Here is a 21,418-nt window from a genome sequence, read left to right as displayed (position 1 = left end):
GCAAGAAATATCAAAATTCATGCCTTTTTCCAATATGCCGTAATGAGTAAGAAGGAAATAGCAAACTCTTGAAATAAATACACTTTCTCTACTGTGAAAACGGATATGATGGCTAAAATAAGTGTTACAAGGGAGCTCACGTTGTGTTTAAACTTGGTCATAGGGAGGAGATCAGTGAGTTCAATATAAGTTAAGAAGGTGAAAGTGAGGACTCCAGGTGCTGGAGGTCAGAGTCAAAAATTGTGGTGCTGGAAAAGCACAGCTGGTCAGCTTCCAAGGAGCAGAAGAGTCGGTGTTTTGAGCATAAGCTCTTCATCATTTTGGGGGGAGAGAGGGGAGTGGGCAAGGGAGCTGAGAAATAAATGGGAGGGGTTGGGGCAGAGTGGAAGGTAGCTGGAAATACGATAGATGAGGTTGGAGGTTGGTGGTGATAGGTCGGAGTGGAGGGTGGAGTGGGTAGGTAGGAAGGAAGATGGATAGGTAGGACAGTTCAAGAGGTTGGGGTCGATTTGGAGGGTTGGATCTGGAATAAGGTGGGGGGGGGGGGGAGAGATCAGAAAACTGGTGAAATCAACATTGATCCCGTGTGGTTGGAGGGTCCCAAAGCAGATGATGAATTGTTCTTTCTCCAGGTGTTGGATGGCTAGAATTTGCTAGTGGAGGAGGCGCAGTAGTTGCATATCCTTAGCGGAGTGAGAGGTGGAGTTGAAGTGTTCGGCTACAGGGCGGTGGGGTTGATTGGTGCATGTGTCCCAGAGATGTTCTCTGAAACTCTGGGACACACACACACCAATAAACCCCACTGCCCTGTGGCCGAACACTTCAACTCCGCTCCCACTTCGCCAAAGACATGCAAATCCTGGGCCTCCTGTATCGTCAAATTGTAGTCACCTGACACCTGGAGGAAGAACACCTCAGCCCCCTTGGACAACCCCTACATTCCTGATGAAGAGCTGATGCTTGAAATGTCAACTCTCCTGCTCCTCGGATGTTGCCTAATTGGCTGTACTTTTCCAGCACCACATTCAGTACAAATGCTAATGAAGAATATAATTAGACATAAAATAGATAAAAGTTCCAGGTAAATTGTACAATTAACAATATATTTTCTTTATCTTGAAAATTCTGATCAGGTTTATACCCATAGCCTTATGGCAACAAGCTTCAGATTGCCAGTAGCCTCTGTGTGAGAAATTCCTCACTGCCCCTGAACCTCCTGTCTCTTACCTTAAATCTGCGACCTCCACACTCACCTCCACAAACACACACACACACACTCCATTGTGAGTTGGTAAGTTGGATGTAAAATTGACTTATCCATAGAAGTGGGTAATTGTACAGGGCTGTTTTTCTGACTGAAGGTCTGTGGCTAGTGGTGTTCCATAAGGATCAGTGCAGGGACCTCTGTAGTTTGTAATGTACATGAATGATTTGGATGAAAATGTCAGTGGCCTGATACTAAGTTTGCAGACGACACAAAAATTCGAGTTGTAGATAGTGAGGCAAGTTATTAAAAGATGCAGCAGGATATAGATCAGTTGGAAAGTTGGACAGAGAAATAGCAGATGGAATTTAATCTGGACAAATGTGAAGTGATGCATTTTGGGAGGTCAGTATACTATACATGGAAATATAAGAAGGAAGTATATTGAAAATGTCCAAATCTTCAGAAGTGTCGATATACTGGGGAATCTTGGGGTGCAAATCCATAACTTCCTAAAGCGGCAACACGAATGGATAAGGTGGTAAAGAAGGCATATGGTGCACTTGTCTTCATAGCTGGGGCATTGAGTATTAAAGTTTGTCAGTCACGCCGCAGCTGCATAAGACTTTTGCTGGGCCATGGTTGGAGTATTATCGTAGTTCTGATTGCTGCACGATAGGAATAATGTGGAGGCTTCAGATAGATTGCAAAAGTGGTTTACCAGGATGTTGCCCGGAATGAAGTTTATTAGCTATAAAGGGAGGTAGGAAAAATTTGGATTGTTTTTGCTGGAGTGTCAGAGGCTGAGGAGCAACCTGATAGAAGTAGATGAAATCACGAGGTATGGCTGCAGTGGACAGTCGTCTTTTTCTTAGGGTGGAAATATCAAATACTAAAGGGGATAGGTTTAAGGTGAGAGGGGCAAATTTTAAAGGAAGTGTTTGAGGCAATTTTTTTTTAAACACAGAGGGTGGTGGGTACTTGGAATGTGCTGTCACATGAGATGGTAGAATCAGATACAGCAACAAAGTTTCAGAAGCATTTAGAGAGTCACATCAATAGGCAGAGGTAAGCAAGATTAGGACCGCGTGCAGGCAGATGGGATTAGTTTAGAATAGCATCATGGTCAGCACAAACCGAGTGGGCCAAATAACCTGTTTCTGTGCTGTTCTGTTCTATGTTCTATGTCAAACTCTCCAGCTTCAGGTAACATTTTGATAAATCTCTTTGCACCCTCTCTAGTGATTTCACATCCCTGCTATAAAATGAATTCCAGGTCTGCGTGCAGTATTCCTAACTACCATTTTATCCAGTTCCAGCATGACCTCCTTGCTCATAAAGTCACTGCCTTGACTAATAAAGGCATGTTCCTTAAGCATACGATAAACATTTTATTTACCTATCCTTGAGGGGTTAGGTGTGTGTGCATACCAAGGTCTGTCTGATTGTCAGTGCTTTCTTGGGTCCTACCATTCATCATGCATTCCCATAAGCTGTTTGTCCTACCCAGGTGTGTCACCTTATACTGAACATGATTGAATTCCCTTTGCCACTGGTCAGCTTATCTGACTAGCCTGTCTATATTCTCCTGTAATCCTCCTTGCTATTTACTTCCTGAACAATTTGTGCATCATCTGCAACTTGCCTATTGTTACAACAGGGAAGGTTGACCCCCCACTGTTAATTAAACCAAAGCGACAAGGCTACACAATGATCCCAAGTGAGATGTGTGCTGACATGCAATGCCTCCCTGTACAGTATCGGGTTACTGTTGGCTCAACGACAGCTCAGCAGAGAGGAATGCCTGATATAATAGGTCGTTCTACTACAACACGTTTTTTTTTTAATACACATTCTCCATAACAATTTGGCACACTGTTTGTAAAAAGTGGGCGGCACGGTGGCAGTGGGCGGCACGGTGGCACAGTGGTTAGCACTGCTGCCTCACAGCGCCTGAGACCCGGGTTCAATTCCTGCCTCAGGCGACTCACTGTGTGGAGTTTGTACGTTCTCCCCGTGTCTGCGTGGGTTTCCTCCGGGTGCTCCGGTTTCCTCCCACAGTCCAAAGATGTGCAGGCCAGGTGAATTGGCCATGCTAAATTGCCCATAGTGTTAGGTAAGGGGTAAATGTAGATGTAGGGGTATGGGTGGGTTACGCTTCGGCGGGGCGGTGTGGACTTGTTGGGCCGAAGGGCCTGTTTCCACACTGTAAGTAATCTAATCTAAAAAAAATGTGTATTGGTTATAAAGCGATTCCAGTCCCACTGGTTTAAATGGTGCTGCTATTCTACGATTTTCTTATAATACGGGATAGCATGAGAACAGAACTGCAGTGTTATAGCAGAACTGACTGTGTATGATTTAGATTAGATTCCCTGGAAGGAGGGGAACATCACAGACGAGCCCCCAAACTGTTGCGACATGGAAGGTCAAACCCCTCTGTTAATTAAAACCAAATACCCAGAAAAGCTCGCCTTGCCTTGTGATCTGTTAAAATGTGAGTGACTCAGAATTCAACTATTTAAAGAAAATTTTATTTTTCTAACTCTAATAATGAACATTAAACAAAAAAATTATTCACAAATCCAGGATCCCCACTTCCCTTAACTGTTTATTATCTGACTCCAACTCTATAAAAATAGACTGTTCCAATAAGACACTTACTAAATTACATTAATTTAATCTCAAAACCACACAGTGTCTCTCTACATCTGTGTCTTCACTCTTTCAGCTGCTGATCTCTCCGGGTTGTTGCCTTTCTTTTTATTGCGAGTATGTTTCATATGAAAAGATATCTTTGATAAAGTGTGTTTTCTAATTTCTTTTAAGACCAGGATGTTAGTTTGGCAATTAGCTTGCCGATAGTTTCTATCTCTACAGCAGTTGCGCTCTGACCAATTTTTAAAATGTCCGCATTTTTAAACCCCCCAACATCGAATCACCTCATTGGTCTGCTGTTGGCAAAGCAATAAATTCAACTAGATTGGGTTTTAGTATCATGGGGCATAATTTAAACTGATTGGTTAAATTTGAATTGTTGTCAAAACAGCAACCAAAACTCAGGTATCCATTTCACAGCCAAATGTTACATATTTTCAGTTTTCCACTTTACTCTGTGACTGCCATCCAGTCGTAGATACCGGTTCTTATAATCTCTCGATTTGGAGCAGCACTATCTCTCTTAAAGTTACAGTACACACCTTCAACTTCATAACACCAATCAACCCTCCTACATTCAAGTCTAAATTGTTTATATATGCCACAAACAACAAGGCCCGGTACTCATCCATGCGGGACCCCTCCCAACCCAGGCTTCCAGTCACAAAAGTCCCTCTCCACCACCACCTTCAGCTTCCTCTTCTCCTTTCTGGATCCAATTTGTCAAATTTCTTCATATCTCATGGGCTATTACCTTTGCTATCAGTGATGAATTGGAGGTGCCAATGTCGGGCTAGAGTGTACAAAGTTTAAAATCACGCAACACCAGGTTATAGTCCAACAGGTTTATTTGGAAGCACTAGCTTTCGAAGTGCTGCTCCTTACAACCACCTGATGAAGGAGCAGTGCTCCAAAAGCTGGTGGTTCCAAATAAACCTGTTGGACTATAACCTGATGTTGTGTGATTTTTTAACTTCAATATGCTGGACCTTATGAAGAGCTATGCTGAAGTTCAAGAGGATGACATCAAATGCATTGCCTTCATCTATACACCTGGTCACATCTTCAATTAATTTGATCAGATATGACCTTGCCACAATAAAACCATGCTAACTGTTCTTGATTAATCTCTGCCTCTCCAAATTAATCCTGTCCCCTATTGCTTCCAATACTTTTCCCACTAAAATACTATTAACTAAATAGAAAAGTGACAAAATCATTACTGCATCCCAAATTTCTGACTTTGGGTTTGGGTGATTACCCACCTATGTGTATTACGTGTTGCTGTCTGTTATGGGTATAGCATCTTTTCTGCTTTCTGATTTCAGTCTAACTTATAGTTGAGATGATTATATTCTAAGTATATAATTGCTCCAAACACTAGTTTTCACTTGTATTGATAGAAAACTGTGCTCAGAAAATCTTCCAACTTTCCAGTTATGTGTAAAAACTGTGTAGACCTGTCAAGTAGCCCATATTTATGCTTGTGGGTATTTAATTTGCTGGCAAAGTTAGCTTCATGAAGAAATGTGGTTGCCAACTTCAGTCATCACTAGACATAAACGAAAACTTAAATTGATTGGCTGTGGTGTATGGACTATTAATATAGTTATGCTTTAGTGTTGAATACTTGTATTCAATAAAATCTTTTCAATTATGTATTTGTTTGACAGTACGTTTAAGATTGTGTCTTTCTCGCCCTATTAAATGTTAAACATATTTGAAACATGAAATATTCACTAGTGAATGTAATCCTTGACTTAAACATAGATGCCCAGGAGTAATTATAAGACCATAAGACATAGGAGTGGAAGTAAGACCATTCGGCCCATCGAGTCCACTCCGCCATTTAATCATGGCTGATGGGCATTTCAATTCCACTTACCCGCATTGTCCCCGTAGCCCTTAATTCCTTGTGACCTCAAGAATTTATCAATCTCTGCCTTGAAGACATTTAGCATCCCAGCCTCCACTGCACTCCGTGGCAATGAATTCCACAGGCCCACCACTCTCTGGCTGAAGAAATGTCTCTGCATTTTTGTTCTGAATTGACCCCCTCTAATTTTAAGGCTGTGCCCATGGGTCCTAGTCTCCTCGCCTAATGGAAACAATTTCTTAGCGTCCACCATGATCTTAATTATGATCAAGTGCTCTCTCTGACTAAAGATTATAGGACATGTGGCATATTTGCTATTAGTTTTGTGAGTGTGTGTGAAAAAACCTTTCAAAAACAAAGTCTGCAACAAATGTATATTATTTCTGTGAACTACTGAAACTTCTGCTTGCTGTATAATGTTTTTGTTTGAAGTTTGGACCTATCAAGGACTTACAAGAAGTTCTGAGACATTTCAGCAATTACCTGCTGATGGAGATTTATGTTGAAGAGTGTGATCAAGAATACCAGCAGCTACATTACTGCATATTCTGGGTTAGTGGTGCTGGCAGAGCACAGCAGTTCAGGCAGCATCCAAGGAGCAACAAAATCGATGTTTCAGGCAAAAACCCTTCAGGAATAAAGGCAGACAGCCTGAAGCGTGGAGAGATAAGCTAGAGGAGGGTGGGGAGAAAGTAGCATAGAGTACAATAGGTGAGTGAGGGAGGGGATGAAGGTGATAGGTCAGGGAGGAGAGGGTGGGATGGATAGGTGGAAAAGGAGATAGGCAAGTAGGACAAGTCCGGACAAGTCATGGGGACAGTGCTGAGCTGGAAGTTTAGAACTAGGGTGAGGTGGGGGAAGGGGTCCCGGAGATGTTCCCTAAAGCGCTCTGCTAGGAGGCGCCCAGTCTCCCCAATGTAGAGGAGACCACATCGGGAGCAGCGGATACAATAAATGAAAATAGTGGATGTGTAGGTAAAACTTTGATGGATGTGGAAGGCTCCTTTAGGGCCTTGGATAGAGGTGAGGGAGGAGGTGTGGGCGCAGGTTTTACAGTTCCTGCGGTGGCAGGGGAAGGTGCCAGGATGGGAGGGTGGGTTGTAGGGGGGCGTGGACCTGACCAGGTAGTCACGGAGGGAACAGTCTTTGCGGAAGGCGGAAAGGGGTGGGGAGGGAAATATATCCCTGGTGGTGGGGTCTTTTTGGAGGTGGCGGAAATGTCAGCGGATGATTTGGTTTATGCGAAGGTTGGTAGGGTGGAAGGTGAGCACCAGGGAGTTCTGTCCTTGTTATGGTTGGAAAGGTGGGGTCGGAGGGCGGAGGTGTGGGATGTGGACGAGATGCGTTGGAGGGCATCTTTAACCACGTGGGAAGGGAAATTGCGGTCTCGAAAGAAGGAGGCCATCTGGTGTGTTCTGTGGTGGAACTGGTCCTCCTGGGAGCAGATACAGCGAAGGCGGAGGAATTGGGAATAGGATGGCATTTTTGCAAGAGGTAGGGTGGGAAAAGGTGTAATCCAGGTAGCTGTGAAAATCAGTGGGTTTGTAAAAAATGTCAGTGTCAGGTTGGTCGTCATTAAAGGACCACAATTTCCCGTCACACGTGGTTAAAGATGCCCTCCAACGCATCTCGTCCACATCCCGCACCTCCGCCCTCAGACCCCACCCTTCCAGCCGTAACAAGGACAGAACGGCCCTGGTGCTTACCTTCCACCCTACCAACCTTCGCATAAACCAAATCATCCGCCGACATTTCCGCCACCTCCAAAAAGACCCCATCACCAGGGATAGATTTCCCTCCCCACCCATTTCCACCTTCCGCAAAGACCGTTCCTTCCGTGACTACCTGGTCAGGTCCACGCCCCCCCACAACCCACCCTCCCATCCTGGCAGCTTCTCCCGCCGCCGCAGGAACTGTAAAACCTGCGCCCACACCTCCTCCCTCATCTCTATCCAAGGCCCTAAAGGAGCCTTCCACATCCATCAATGTTTTACTTGCACATCCACTAATATCATTTATTGTATCCGTTGCTCCCGATGCAGTCTCCTCTATATTGGGGAGACTGGGCGCCTCCTAGCAGACGCTTTAGGGAACATCTTGGGGACACCCGCACCAATCAACCACACCGCCCTGTGGCCCAACATTTCAACTCCCCCTCCCACTCTGCCAAGGACATGGAGGTCCTGGGCCTCCTTCACCGCCGCTCACTCACCACCAGACGCCTGGAGGAAGAACGCCTCATCTTCTGCCTCAGAACACTTCAACCCCAGGGCATCAATGTGGACTTCAACAGTTTCCTCAATACCCCTTCCCCCACCTCACCCTAATTCCAAACTTCTAGCTCAGCACAGTCCCCGTGACTTGTCCGGACTTGTCCTACCTGCCTATCTCCTTTTCCACCCCTCCACTCCACCCTCTCCTCCTTGACCTATCACCTTCATCCCCTCCCCTACTCACCTGTTGTACTCTATGCTACTTTCTCCCCACCCTCCTCAAGCTTATCTCCCCACACTTCAGGTTGTCTGCCTTTATTCCTGATGTAGGGCTTTTGCCCGAAACATCGATTTTGTTGCTCCTTGGATGCTGCCTGAACTGCTGTGCTCTGCCAGCACCACTAATCCAGAATTTGGTTTCCAGCATCTGCAGTCATTGTTTTTACCACATTACTGCATATACACATCCTTTTTTTTTGAAGCTCATTGTGAGGATGTGTCTGCTACTTCTCCTTTATTAAACAACATTGCTGGTTCTGTAAGTGTAATAGCTGGGTGGCTACTGCTACTCAGGAACTGATTACGTCAAGAGTATTGGATTCATTTTAGAGAGTCAGAACTTTAAAAGTAATATCAATGAAAACGTTTACAGCTTCAATTACAATCATTGTAATCAACCCACCCCAAATTTGTTTTTGTGCATAAAGCTATGTTCTGAATTGTTACGACAATACAATGTACTTCGGCATGATTTTCTTAACTTTGTTTCTTCTCTTGTCTTTTCTGCAGGAGCATGGTTTCTTTTTCTGTCAACTTCACGGTGGCTTGCTGTTCGTTTAGATATACTTTGTGCAGTTTTTGTTAGTATTGTTGCTTTTGGATCTATTATAATTGCCAACAGTAAGTAGGAATTTTAACTTTCTTTACCATGTAATTTATACTGTAATTTAAGCATAAATGTGCATGTAGATAAAATTTGTCCAAAAATTGACTCTTGAATTGATTTTCTTTTATTAAAAGATGATCTTTACTTTTTTATCCTCCATTCACTGCATTATTGAAGGACATGTAGCAGGTAAGTTGAACATGTGGACTGTTCAAATTTTCTAGTTGACAACTTCCCTGTTATTAACTTGCAAACTTTAAACAAGACCTTGATTTCTTCCTGTGGTACTGGTAGATTGGGCCAGATGTTAAAAAATGTTGTTCAAGTTGATTTATTGTTTTGTTTTCTCATTTGAGAAACCGAAGTAACAGCTATTGCCCAGAGTGCAGACTACCACAGTTTAAATGCTAGACTGGGTCTGTGACAGGAGATGGGAATACCAATAAGAGGGAAAGACATACTTGACCTCATCTTTACCTTCCACCAATGCAGCCAGCAGTGTCTATGGCCGTAATGGCAAGAGTGACCACTTCAGAGTTCTTGCGGAGACGAAATGCTGCCTTCATATTGAGGATGCTCACCATGATAAATGGAACAGATTTTGAACAGATCTAGCAGGTCATGATTGGGTATTCATTCGGAATTGTAGGCCATCAGTACACAATTTTCAACCTCATGGACTGGCATATTCCCCCACTCAACCATTACATCAATCCAGGGGACCAGCCCTGGATTGAGTGAAGAGTGCAGGAAGTATGCCAGGAGCAGCATGAGGCATACCTAAAAATGAGTTGTCAAACTGTTAAAACAGGACCACTTGTGTGCCAAATAATATAAGCAGCAGGTGATAACAGAGCTAAGTGAGCCCACAACCAATAAGTCAGATATAAGCTCTGCAGTCCTACCACAATTGTGAAGTGTGGTAGACAATTAATCAACTGATGAGAGAAGGTTCCACAAATACTCCCATCGTCAATGATGGAAAAGCCCAGCGCATCAGTGCAAAAGGCAAGGCTGAAGCACTCGCAGCAGTTTTCAGCAAGAAGTGCTGAGTGGATGATCCATCTTGGCCTCGTCCAGTGGTCCCCAGCATCACGGATACAAGTCTTCCGCCAATTAAATTCACACCATGTGTTATCAAGAAACAATTGCAGGCATTGGGTACTGCAAGCGCTATGGCCATGACAACAGTCCAACAATAATATTGAAGATCAGTGCTCCAGAACTTGCTGCTTCCCTAGCCAAACTTTTCCAGTGCACTTACAATACTGGCATCTGCCTAGTCATGTGGAAAATTGCCCAGGTATGTCATGTATGCAAAAAGCAGGAAATATCCAATCTGGCCAATTACCATTGCATCAGGCTACTCTTGATCGTCTGTGAAGTGATGAATGTGCTATCAAGTGGTAGTGATATGATTGGCACCATATCCAGAAGCATGCACTTCCTTACCACCAACTCTCAGTTGCAGCAATGTGTACTATCTACAAGATGACTGCAGAAATCCACCAAAAATGCTTAGACAGCACCTTCCAAACCCACAACCACTTCCTTCCAGGAGGGCAAGGGAAGCAGATACATGGAAACATCACTATCTGCAAAATCCCCTCCAAACCACTCGCCATCCTGACTTGAAAGTATATGGCCATTCCTTCACTGTCACTAGTGAATATCGTGGAATTCTATCCTTAAGGGCATTGTGGGCCAACCTACAGCATGTGGGCGGAAACCATTCAAGAAGGCAGATCACCATCACTTTCTCCAGAATAGCTACGGACAGCCAATAAATACTGGCTTAACCACCAATACCCACACTTCACAAGTGAAAAAAGAAAAGAAATGAAAGAATAAAAAATTATGAAGTAACTCAGTATATGATCAATTTGTCACTATAGTGCATTTTGCACTTATACTTTAAGCATTTTAAGTTTATGCCTAGCGTGCACAGAAAAACATCTTTTCTTATTAAAGAAAACTGACCCAGGTTCAAGTGGGAGGAGAAGCACGGAAGAAGGGGTGAGACTTGGATTTTATTGTCAGTATTGAGTTCAATACAGAACTTCAGTTTGTATTGAAGTTGAACTCATTAATAAATTGATGATGGTTGTTTTCAACCATCATCAGTTCCATGGTTTTCATTGAATTTAATTTTGTGAGCTAATGTTGCATATGTACAAAACAAGCATGATGCCCACGTATGTAATCTTTTTAAAAACTTCAAGTAATTGGAAATGTAAATGGGAAAGGGAATAGGGGAGAGGATAGGGTGATGGTGTGATTAAATGGAACAGGAAACTTACCTTGTACTTGGAGCTCCTATTGACAGATGGGAGTCAGACATGCCACTTCATCTTCCTGAACCTTCATTTGATGACTTCCATCTTGAGTTAGCCAAGCTAACAATCAGGTTTTATTCCTTTAACAATCAAGGATCAACCAGATTCAGAGCTTTTCTTCTTGAGAAGCCTGTAACTTGAAAAATCTGTTTATTTGTGCAATGATTATGACTGCAACTCATTCAAGTGTGGCATGATAACTTAATGAAAGTCATACCAGCCTCCGTTTCTTACTGAGAGAACTCAGTCTATTCTTCATTCCTAAAAGGAAATCGAATGTAAAATGTTATTGATTAAAATTTTTGAAAAGTATTTGGAAAGGCATCCTGTTCACTTAGCTGTTCCTTCCTTCAATTTGAATCTTATACCCTATGTCTCTTAAAAGCTTTTGTGTCCTTAAGAGCTTTGGGTTCAGTTTTAGGAATCTGGCCTTAGCATGGGTTCAAGCCTCATCCCACAGATGAGAGTTTGTATAAAGTAATAGTTCGAAGAGGTTAATATCAATCTCACATTGACTCAACCCATTGCACTGATATCATTCTCGATCTTTGGAGACAAGGAGTTCTACACTCACTTTTGGAGGGAGCAGATATATCTCTCTCTGCCAAGTGCAGTTGCCCATACCAGCGAGGTGGTGACATTGATGATATTGTCACTGAACTAGTAACCCAGAATTCTAGGTTAATGTCCAGGGAGCATGGGTTTCAAATTTTACCATAGCAGACAATGAAATTTGAATCCAGCAAAAATCTGGAATAAAAAGCTACTTTTATAATAAACATGGAACTGTTGTAAAATCCTATCTTGTTCACTTATGTTCTTTTGGGAAGGATACTTGTCATCCTTATTTGTGACTCCAGACTTCTCGGCAGTGTGGCCAACTTGAGACAATTTGGGATGGACAACAAATGCTGGCCTTGTGAGTGACTTCACATCCCACAAACAAAGATAAAAATGATAGAGTTGACAAATAAAGTACCAAGCGTGGTCTTCAGGAAAAATGCCCCTTTGAGCACACAGTCTGGAGTAGAAGTGCAGTAACCTAGTATTGAGGAAGCACTATACTGGAGGAATTGCCAATTTACAGATGAAATGGTAAACTGGGGTCTCATTTATCTTCGAAGTTGGAAGGAACAGATCCCAAAGTACCTTTCAAAGTACAGGCAAGATTTTCTAATAACGTTCCCAGCATTTCTCTCTCAGCCAAGTTTATGAAACCAATCTACGTGGTCATTCATTCAATGTTATTTTGGATATTTAGCTGTGTGCAGCTTAACTGTTGCATTTCCTCCATTATAACAATAAATGTAATTCCAACATGCTTTATACCATGGTGGTTGTGAGAAACACTGCAAGCTGCATTTTTTAAAAGTTTTCTCTGACTTTGCTCATTAATGCAGTGCAAATTAGTTTTTGTATCACATCTTCTGTGTCCTTGAGACAGCCCAAATTGCTGCACCATGGTGAATTAATTTTGTTGGTCGTATTTGTAAGCAAACCCTCACTTACATTTTATGCACATGAGGGTACATCAGGTAGCAACAAAGTAAATAGTTCTTGGCAGATTTAGTTGAGAGTTGATCAAGATACCACTGGAAGTCTTTTTTGTTTGCTCAGAGGTCTTTTACCACCACCTGAACAGGTAGGTCAGACCTCAGTTTATTAATGAATTGTAGCTTCAGCTTGAAATTTGACCTTATACCCTGATGTGGGACATCAATCAATAACGTTCCAACTTAGCAGTGGATGTTGCCAGTAGACCCAGCTCGCACAAACTCAGGAATAAGGTGTTTGGCTCACTTTGGTGAGTTTCTTGTTTGCCCCAATATATCCAGGGTTTTCCTGGTTATGGGGAAGAAGAGCAGTACAGAACTCTAGACTGCTATTGAGATCCATTGCACCTTTGAATGGGGCCAGAGCAGATATTCCTTTGTTTATTCTGCAGTGCCAGTGTTTGCTCTCCATGACCACTGTGTAGATCCAGTATATGTGAAACTAACAGCAGGTCCCAACTCGGTGGATAACTTTTCTAAATCATCCGTCAATCATGTGCTAGGTTTTATCAAAGAAGGGTTTGGAAGGGGTTGCTGCTACACTCCAAAGATGATCCTGGGCATGACATTCTAATTTACAGGCGGTGGAACAAAGAGGAGGCAGAAAAGTCAGCTCTCTAGTGTACTTTGGTCTGAAATGACTATTACTAAAATTATTATTGTTCTTGCTTCCATATGGTATTTTATTTCAGCATTGGTAGTCAATCAAACTGATTTTGTTTGCCATTTGAGCCCAGCAATCTAAGCATCACTTTCTTATCAGTTTTAGCTAAAATTCTCTGAATTTTGTTTATTCAGGAAAGAACAAGTAAAATGTCATTGCATGCTGCTTCTATCTAGAGAAACATTTGTTGTGTGCTGATAGCTTTAATCGCCTAGAAGACAAAAGAAATTTACAAACTAGAGCAATTACTTGTCAATAGACCTTTGAGTAAACCTGCTGCATTGAATTGTAGAATGCACTACCTCTTCATTTTCCCTTGTTGGTCAGGTACCACAAAGGAAAATTAGAGCCTATATCTTATGTGACTCTTCTAGACCTATTTCTGTATAGGCATGTATTTGGAATAATATGTAAGCTTTTGCACAGCATTATTCTTTTGTTCAGACTGTATATGCTGACATTAAAATAGAAAACAAATGCAGCGAATGCTTGAGACATTGACAGGTCTGGCAGCATCTGTGAAGACCGATATAGAGTTAATGTTTCAAATCCATTATGACTCTTCTTCAGAACTTGAAGATACAGTAGAGTATGGATTAGACATGTGTTCTTGAAGAGCAGTAAGGTTTGCTTGTTTTGAAAGTCATGTTTTGTCACATTCAAATGTCATAGTTAATTTTCTTTTAAATCCCCTGTTTTTTAAACATGAGTGGGGAGGGGAGAGAAAGAACAGCCTTAAGCTCTGAGTGTGAATTGCAAAGAAAATGCTGGTTGGATTGCTTTCATTGAAAGCAAGTTTAAAAAAAATAATTTCTTCTATAGGAAGGATGTTGTTAAGCTTGAAAGGTTGCAGGAAAGATTTAAAGGATGTTGCTGAGACTGGAGGGTTTAAGTTATAGTGAGAGGCTGAATAGACTGTGGTAATTTTCTGTGGGAGCATCAGAGGCTGAGAGATAACATTATAAAAGTTTATAAAATCATGAGGAGCAATGACAGGGTGAATAGCTACAGTCTTTTTCCTAGGTGGAGGAATCCAAATCTAGTGGGCATAGGTTTAAGGTGAGGGCGAAAGATTTAAAAAGGACCTGAAGGGATAACTTTTTCACGCAGAGGGTGGTGCTTGTATGGATTGAGCTGCCAGAGGACATTGTGGAGGCAAGTACACTTACAACATTCAAAAGACCTCTGGATTGGTACATGATTAGGAAAGGTTTAAAGTGATATGGGCCAAGTGCTGGCAAACGGAACTAGGTCATACTGGGATGCCTGGTCTACACAAATGAGTTGGACTGAAGGGTCTGTTTCCATGCTGAATGACTCAGTAACTCTATTTTCAAAAGTGTTCTTTGCTGACTATTGCTGAGGGCTTTGTTATGTCACCATCAATGCTTTGTGGAGGTTAGCGATTACATTTATTTGAGCAGGGGCTGTGAGTTGCCAATTTGATTGACAGTTTAAAGATGTGATTAAAAGTTTGGTTTTATTTCATGTGAAGAATGAATTTGTGTTTGGTTTTATAAAAGTGGAGCACTTGAGATTTGAAAACTTTGAATAGGCTTCATGGATGAGATTTTTCACTATCTAGTGTACAGGAGTGGCAGCTGTATTAGATTGTATGTTTATTTTTACATATACAGGGGTTAGTGGGGTTAAAGTACTGAGAGAGCTGGAGAGCCTAATTGCTTCTAAAACAATTGGGACAGAATTGTAGAAAATTGAAAGAAGACCCATTGTCATGATCTTCTGGTGTTAGTAGTCCCAACTCAATCCAGACATGTCTTAATGGAGTGAAAGTTAGAGCTAACAGGGCCCTTAAAACTGCATGGGACCCCCACGTTGGAAAATTTCTTAACTCAAGCTACCTGACTCAACAGCAAAAATCTGAACCTTCAGTCCTAAGTGAGGAATTATATGGGAGGTGATATAGCTATTGAATAGGATTTTAACTTGTAATTAAATGGGTTCTAGTGAGTTAAAATCTTGTTCAGTAATAATAATACAATAGCTGTGCAGTGTCTGCTTTCCCCTCACTGCAAAGTGGCATTATAATGTCTGATATTTCAAATAAAAAGTTGATGGATTTACAATTTTTTTATAATTTATTTTATAAACTTTGATTATTTTCATGCTTTAATAATGAATCTTATGAATTTTTTTTTAACTACCTTACAGAGCTAGATGCAGGACAGGTTGGATTGGCTCTGTCTTATGCTGTCACGTTAATGGGCATGTTCCAGTGGGGAGTGCGACAAAGTGCTGAAGTTGAAAATCTGGTAAGAGTGCTGTTAAAATATTAAATTGATTGGCGAACTACAAGCATTTAATGTGTTAATTGTCCAGTGGGGAGTTTCTGCTTTCAACACAAGCGGTGATTTGAGAGCAATTGGAATCCAATTTCAGAACTGTTTCTTTCCTCAACATTCTTTTCAAATTTACCTGCATATTACCAAATATAAAATCCATCGTAAGCATTATTGAAACAAGTTTTAAAAGTTTTTGCTTTAAAAATATCTCTTGATATATTTAATGTTTGATTATTTTAGCTGAAAATGACTATATCACAAACAAAAAATTTGAATCATAATTTTAACCAACCTGGCTGTAAGTAACTTAATTTGTAATTGCAGAAATTACTATACAAAGTTATTGTAGAGTCATAGAGTAAGACAGAATGGAAGCAAACCAATCAGCCCAATTCATTCATGCCGACCAGGTTTCCTGAACTGAACTAGTTCCATTTGCCTGCATTTGGCCCATATCCCTCTAAATCTTTCCTTTCCATGTACCTATCCAAATGTCTTTCAAATGTCGTAATTGTACTCACGTTTAACACTTCCTCTGGCAGCTCGTCCCATGTACGCACTAGCCTCTTTGTGAAACGACTGATCCTCAGGTCCCATTTAAGTCTACCCTCTCTCACCTTAAACTCATGCCCTCTATTTTTGGAGCCCTCTAGTTTTGGAGTCCCCTATTCTGGGGAAAAGGCCTTGGCTATTCACATTATCAATCCTCCTCATGATTTTATAAACCTCTTTAAGCTCATCTCCTTCTATACTCCAGAGAAACAAGCCTATCCAGTCTCTCCTTATAACTCAAGCCCTCTAGTCCCAGTAACATCCTTGTAAATGTTGTTTTGCACCCTTTTCAGTTAAGTAACATCTTTCCTTTAGCAGGGCAACCAGAGTTGTACGCTATACTCCAAATGTGGCCTTACCCCAGTCTTGTTCAACTTTAACGTGACATCCCAACTTCTGGACTCAATGCTCTAGCTGATGAACGCAAGTATGCCAGACACCTTCACCACCCTGTCTACCTGTGATATCAGTTTCAAGGAACTATGTACCTGCACACCTAGGTTTCTCTGTTCAACGACACTTCCCAGGGTGCTACCATTACCAGTGTAAATCCTACATTGGTTTGTCTTGCCAAAGTGTAACACCTCGCATTTATCTAAATTAAACGCCGTCTGCCATTCCTTGGCCCAGTGGACCAGTTGATGAAGATCTCATTGTATTCTTAGATATTCACCTTCATTATCCACTATACCACCAATTCTGATTTTATCTGCAAACTTACTAACCATTCCTCCTATATTCTCATCCAAACTGTTTCTGTAAATAACTAACAACAGTAGACAAAAGAACAATCCTTGCAGCATGCTGATGGTCAGAGGCCTGCAGTCTGAACAACAACACTCTACTAACATGCTCTGTCTCCTAGTGCCAAGCCAATTTTGCATCCAATTAGCTAGCTCTTCCATGTTCCCATGTGATCTAGCCCTACTAAACGGTGTACCTTATCAAAGGCCTTGCTAAAGTCCATGTAGACAATATCTACTGTGCTGCCTGCATCTAGCAGGAGAAAGTGAGGACTGCAGATGCTGGAGATCAGAGTTGCGTGTGTGGTGTTGGAAAAGCACAGCAGGTCAGGCATCGTTGGAGGAAATTCCTGATGCAGGGCTTGTGCCCGAAACGTCGATTCACCTGCTCCTTGGATGCTGCCTGACCTGCTGTTTTTTTTCCAGCACCACTCTCTCGACTGCCTGGATCTATCATCTTGTCACCTCTTCAAAAGATTCAATCAAGTTTTTTAGACATCATTTCCCATAGAATGAAGCCATGCTGATGACCCTTAATCAGTTCTGCCTTTAAAAATGCATGTAGTTCATGTTTCTCAGAATCCCCTCACCGGTCTGTAATTCCCTGGTTCTTCCTTGCAGTCTGTCTTAAGTAATGGCACAACATTAGCCATCTTCCATTCTTTTGGCAGCTCACCTGTGGCTGTTGAACATGCAAATAAATTTTCTCAGGGCCCTGAAACTACTTCCCTCGCTTCTCATAATGTCCTGGGATGTACTTGATCGGGTCACAGAGAAGTATCTACCTTTGTGTTTTAATACCTCCAGAGTCCCGTCTTCTGTAATGTTGGCTCAATTAAAGGCATTGCTATTTATTTCGCCAAGTTCCCTAGCTTCTATACCTTTCGCCACGTATTCGTGGTATAGTGGATAATGAAGGTGAATATCTAAGAATACAATGAGATCTTCATCAACTGGTCCACTGGGCCAAGGAATGGCAGACGGCGTTTAATTTAGATAAATGCGAGGTGTTACACTTTGGCAAGACAAACCAATGTAGGATTTATTCGTACAACTCTCTGTAACCTCCCTATAAATTTGCTCCTCAATTTCCTGCTGACTGTTGGGGGAGCCTTTCATACTTTCCCATCAAAAGTGATCATTTCCCCTCTATTGCTCAGTTCTACCCAGCTTCACTGGACGATCACCCAGGAATATCCTTCTAAGTACTGCTAGGTGTTTTCCCTAATCAAAAATACCACTCCTCCTCCTCTCTTGCCTCTTCTCTATCCTTTCTATAGCATCTGTACCCTGGAACGGTGAGGTACCGGTCCTGTCCCTCCCTCAGCCATGTTTCTGTTTCCTGAATAGCTATCCCAATCCCATGCCCTGAGTTCATCTGCCTTATCTGTCATTGCATTGAAATAAATGCTACCTAATTCATCAGTCTTCTCTTGATCACTGTAATATTCTTGTCTGCCTTGTCTATTTAACTTACTCTCTTTAACTTCTATACCAGTTCTGGTAGGGTCCCACCCACTGCCAAACTAGTTTAAACCCTCGCGAGTCTCTCTAGCAAATTTCTATAACCATTTGCAAGTTTTATTCAAGTATTCACTTTATTAATGAATCATAAAGAATTGCATTCAAAAGCTTTTTAAACTTGTCTGTTAACATAATCAGTTTAACTATAAGAGCCTCGTTAAAGGTCTTTTGGCACAACAGTTGTGTCCCTCCCACTGTATTCAAATCCCACCTTCACCAGTTTGATTCAAAGTAATTTATTGGCCTTCAAGTAAGTGCAGTAGTGATTATTTCAACCTGTGGCAGGGCTAGTTTTGAGGACAGAGTTAACTTCCAGTGCAATTAATTCTAAAGAGCTTGGAAATGCCAACTACATTTAGATTCTGCCTTATATTCAGAACTTCCAAATCAGGTTTGTCAATGTTATGTGACTTGATGCATATTTTTTGGATTTTTTTATATTTGTTCAGTGGGTATAGGTTTCATTGCCTGGGCTAGCATTTATTGCACATCCCTAGTTGTCTTTCAGAAGTTGGGTGGTGAGTTGTCTTCTTGAACTACTGTGATCCATTTGTTGTAGATAGGCCCACAATGCAATCACAGAATCCCAAAAATTTGGAAACAGGCCATTCAGCCCATTGATTGCACATCATCTCTCCAACGAGCATCTCACCAAGAAACACGCCTCCTACTCTATCCCTATAACCCTGAATTTCCCATGCCTAATCTACCTACCCCACATACCCCTGGAAATTATGACCAATTTAGCACAGCCATGCCACCTGACTTGCACATCTTTGAACTATTAGGGAGGGAGTTACAGAATTTTGACAAAGCATTTGTGACGTAATGGCAATATATTTCTAAATCAGCACCTTGAGTAATTTGGAGGAGAACTTGCAGGTACTGCTGTTCTCATGTATCTTGTGCTGTTGTCAATGAGATTGGTTGTTGGTTTGGAAAGTGCTGTCTGAAGAACCTTAGTCTTGGATGCTGTCAAGCTTCTTGGGTATTGTTGGAGCTGCATTTATTCAGGCACATGTGTGGAATATTCTATCCAACTCATGACTTGTGCCTTGTAGATGGTGAACAGGTTTCGGTGTCATTAAGAGATAGAATACTCCCCACAAAAGTGTTAGACTCTGACCTGCTCTTGTAGCCACAACATGCATATACAATTTCTGATCAATAGCAACTTTCAGGAGGATGATTGTGAGGGGTTCAAAATTTTATTTATTTTCCTTCATCCTCTGCCACTACTATACAAAGCTAAGTGTATGTTGGAGGTTTTTTGATAGGACCGTTGACGACTCTTTCCATCACTTTCCTCATGATCAAACATAGACAATAAGGCATCTTGGGCTGTTGTCTTACAGGGCCTGAGCATACACTAAAGATTGAAATGAGTGAGTACTAATAATCAAAGAAAAACTTTAGCATGTAGGAGCAATGCTCCCTCTGCATTGACCATCAGGTGTGAGGCATTCTTTGCATTATTGAATCATACAGTATAGAAGTATATTGACCCCATTGAATCTGTACTGACTAAGATACATAAACCTACACTTGACCCACTTGCCAGCACTAGGCTCACTGTCATTTACTGTACATGGCATAGGTCTAGCCCATTCCTGAATCTTCTGCCATGGCAATCAGGGAAACATTTATGGTTTATCTGGAGGTTAAAAATATAGTACATTCATAGGCACACAATATGCAACCTTCTAGGTAAAAACGAAAGACACAGAAACAGAAGTAGGTCATTTTTCCCATTGCGTCGGCTCTGTGATTCAGTGATATGGCATATCTGATACTCCTTAACTGCACTTTCCTGCCTTTTCCCCATAACCCTTGATTCCCTTACTGATTAAAAATCTGTCTATTTCATCCTTGAATATACTTAATGACCCACCCTCAATAGCCCTCTGTGTTAAAGAATTCCACAGATTCATTACCCTCAGAGAGGAAATTCCTGTACATCTCTGTCTTAAGTAAAAGGTGAAGTAACCATAGGATGCACAGGATGGGAAGGAAACTGCAGGGGATGGGGACAATTGAAATGTGGAACTTATTCAAGGAACAGCTACTGCATGTCCTTGATAAGTATGTACCTGTCAGGCAGGGAGGAAGTGGTTAAGTGAGGTAGCCGTGGTTTACTAAACAAGTTGAATCTCCTGTCAAAAAGTAGAAGAAGGTTTATGTTAGGATGAGATGCGAAGGCTCAGGACGCTTGAGAGTTACAAGCTAGCCAGGAAAGACCTAAACAGAGAACTAAGAAGACCCAAGAAGGGATATGAGAGGTCATTGGCAGATAGGATCAAGGAAAACCCTAAAGCTTTCTACTAATATATCAGGAATAAAAGAATGGCTAGAGTAAGCTCAAGGACCTTGATTGGGGCAATCAAGGACAGTAGTGGAAAGTTGTGTGTGGAGTCAGAGGAGTAGATAAGTGCTAAATGAATATTTTGTGTCGGCATTCACACTGGAAAAAGACAATGTTGTTAAGAAGTTGAAAAATGTGGTGCTGGAAAAACACAGCAGGCCAGACAGCATCCAAGGAACAGGAGAATCAACGTTTCGGGCATAAGCCCTTCTTCAGGCTTATGCCCAAAATGTCAATTCTCCTGCTCCTCGGATGCTGCCTGGCCTGCTGTGTTTTTCCAGCACCACATTTTTCAACTCTGGTCTCCAGCATCTGCAGTCCTCACTTTCTCCCAATGTTGTTAAGAGTACTGAGATACAGGATTGAGGTTCACAAGGAGGAGGTGATAGCAATTCTGGAGAGTGTGAATATAGATAAGTGCCCTGGGGCCGGACGGGATTTATCCTAGGATTCTCTGGGAAGCCAGGGAGGAGATTTCAGAGCCTTTGGCTTTGACCTTTATGTCGCCATTGACTACAGAAATAGTGCCAGAAGACTAGAGGAT

General features: G+C 41.8%; 1 protein-coding gene across 5 annotated transcripts in view; it reads left to right on the top strand.

The window, feature by feature from the left end:
* The window catches only part of abcc4 (ATP binding cassette subfamily C member 4 (PEL blood group)), a 471,758-nt gene that overhangs the window by 277,620 nt on the left and 172,720 nt on the right, over positions 1–21,418 (top strand). For all 5 annotated transcript variants that reach the window (XM_072577875.1, XM_072577874.1, XM_072577873.1 and 2 more), the window contains 2 exons: positions 8,741–8,851; positions 15,563–15,663. In XM_072577875.1, the coding sequence (XP_072433976.1) occupies positions 8,741–8,851; positions 15,563–15,663 (212 nt within the window). The remainder of the gene's footprint in view (positions 1–8,740; positions 8,852–15,562; positions 15,664–21,418) is intronic.

The sequence above is a fragment of the Chiloscyllium punctatum genome, chromosome 9, assembly GCF_047496795.1.
Source record: "Chiloscyllium punctatum isolate Juve2018m chromosome 9, sChiPun1.3, whole genome shotgun sequence".
In the NCBI taxonomy this organism is placed as follows: Eukaryota; Metazoa; Chordata; class Chondrichthyes; order Orectolobiformes; family Hemiscylliidae; genus Chiloscyllium; species Chiloscyllium punctatum.
Note: the sequence above shows the minus strand (reverse complement) of the source record. Positions and strands in the feature narration are given on the sequence as shown.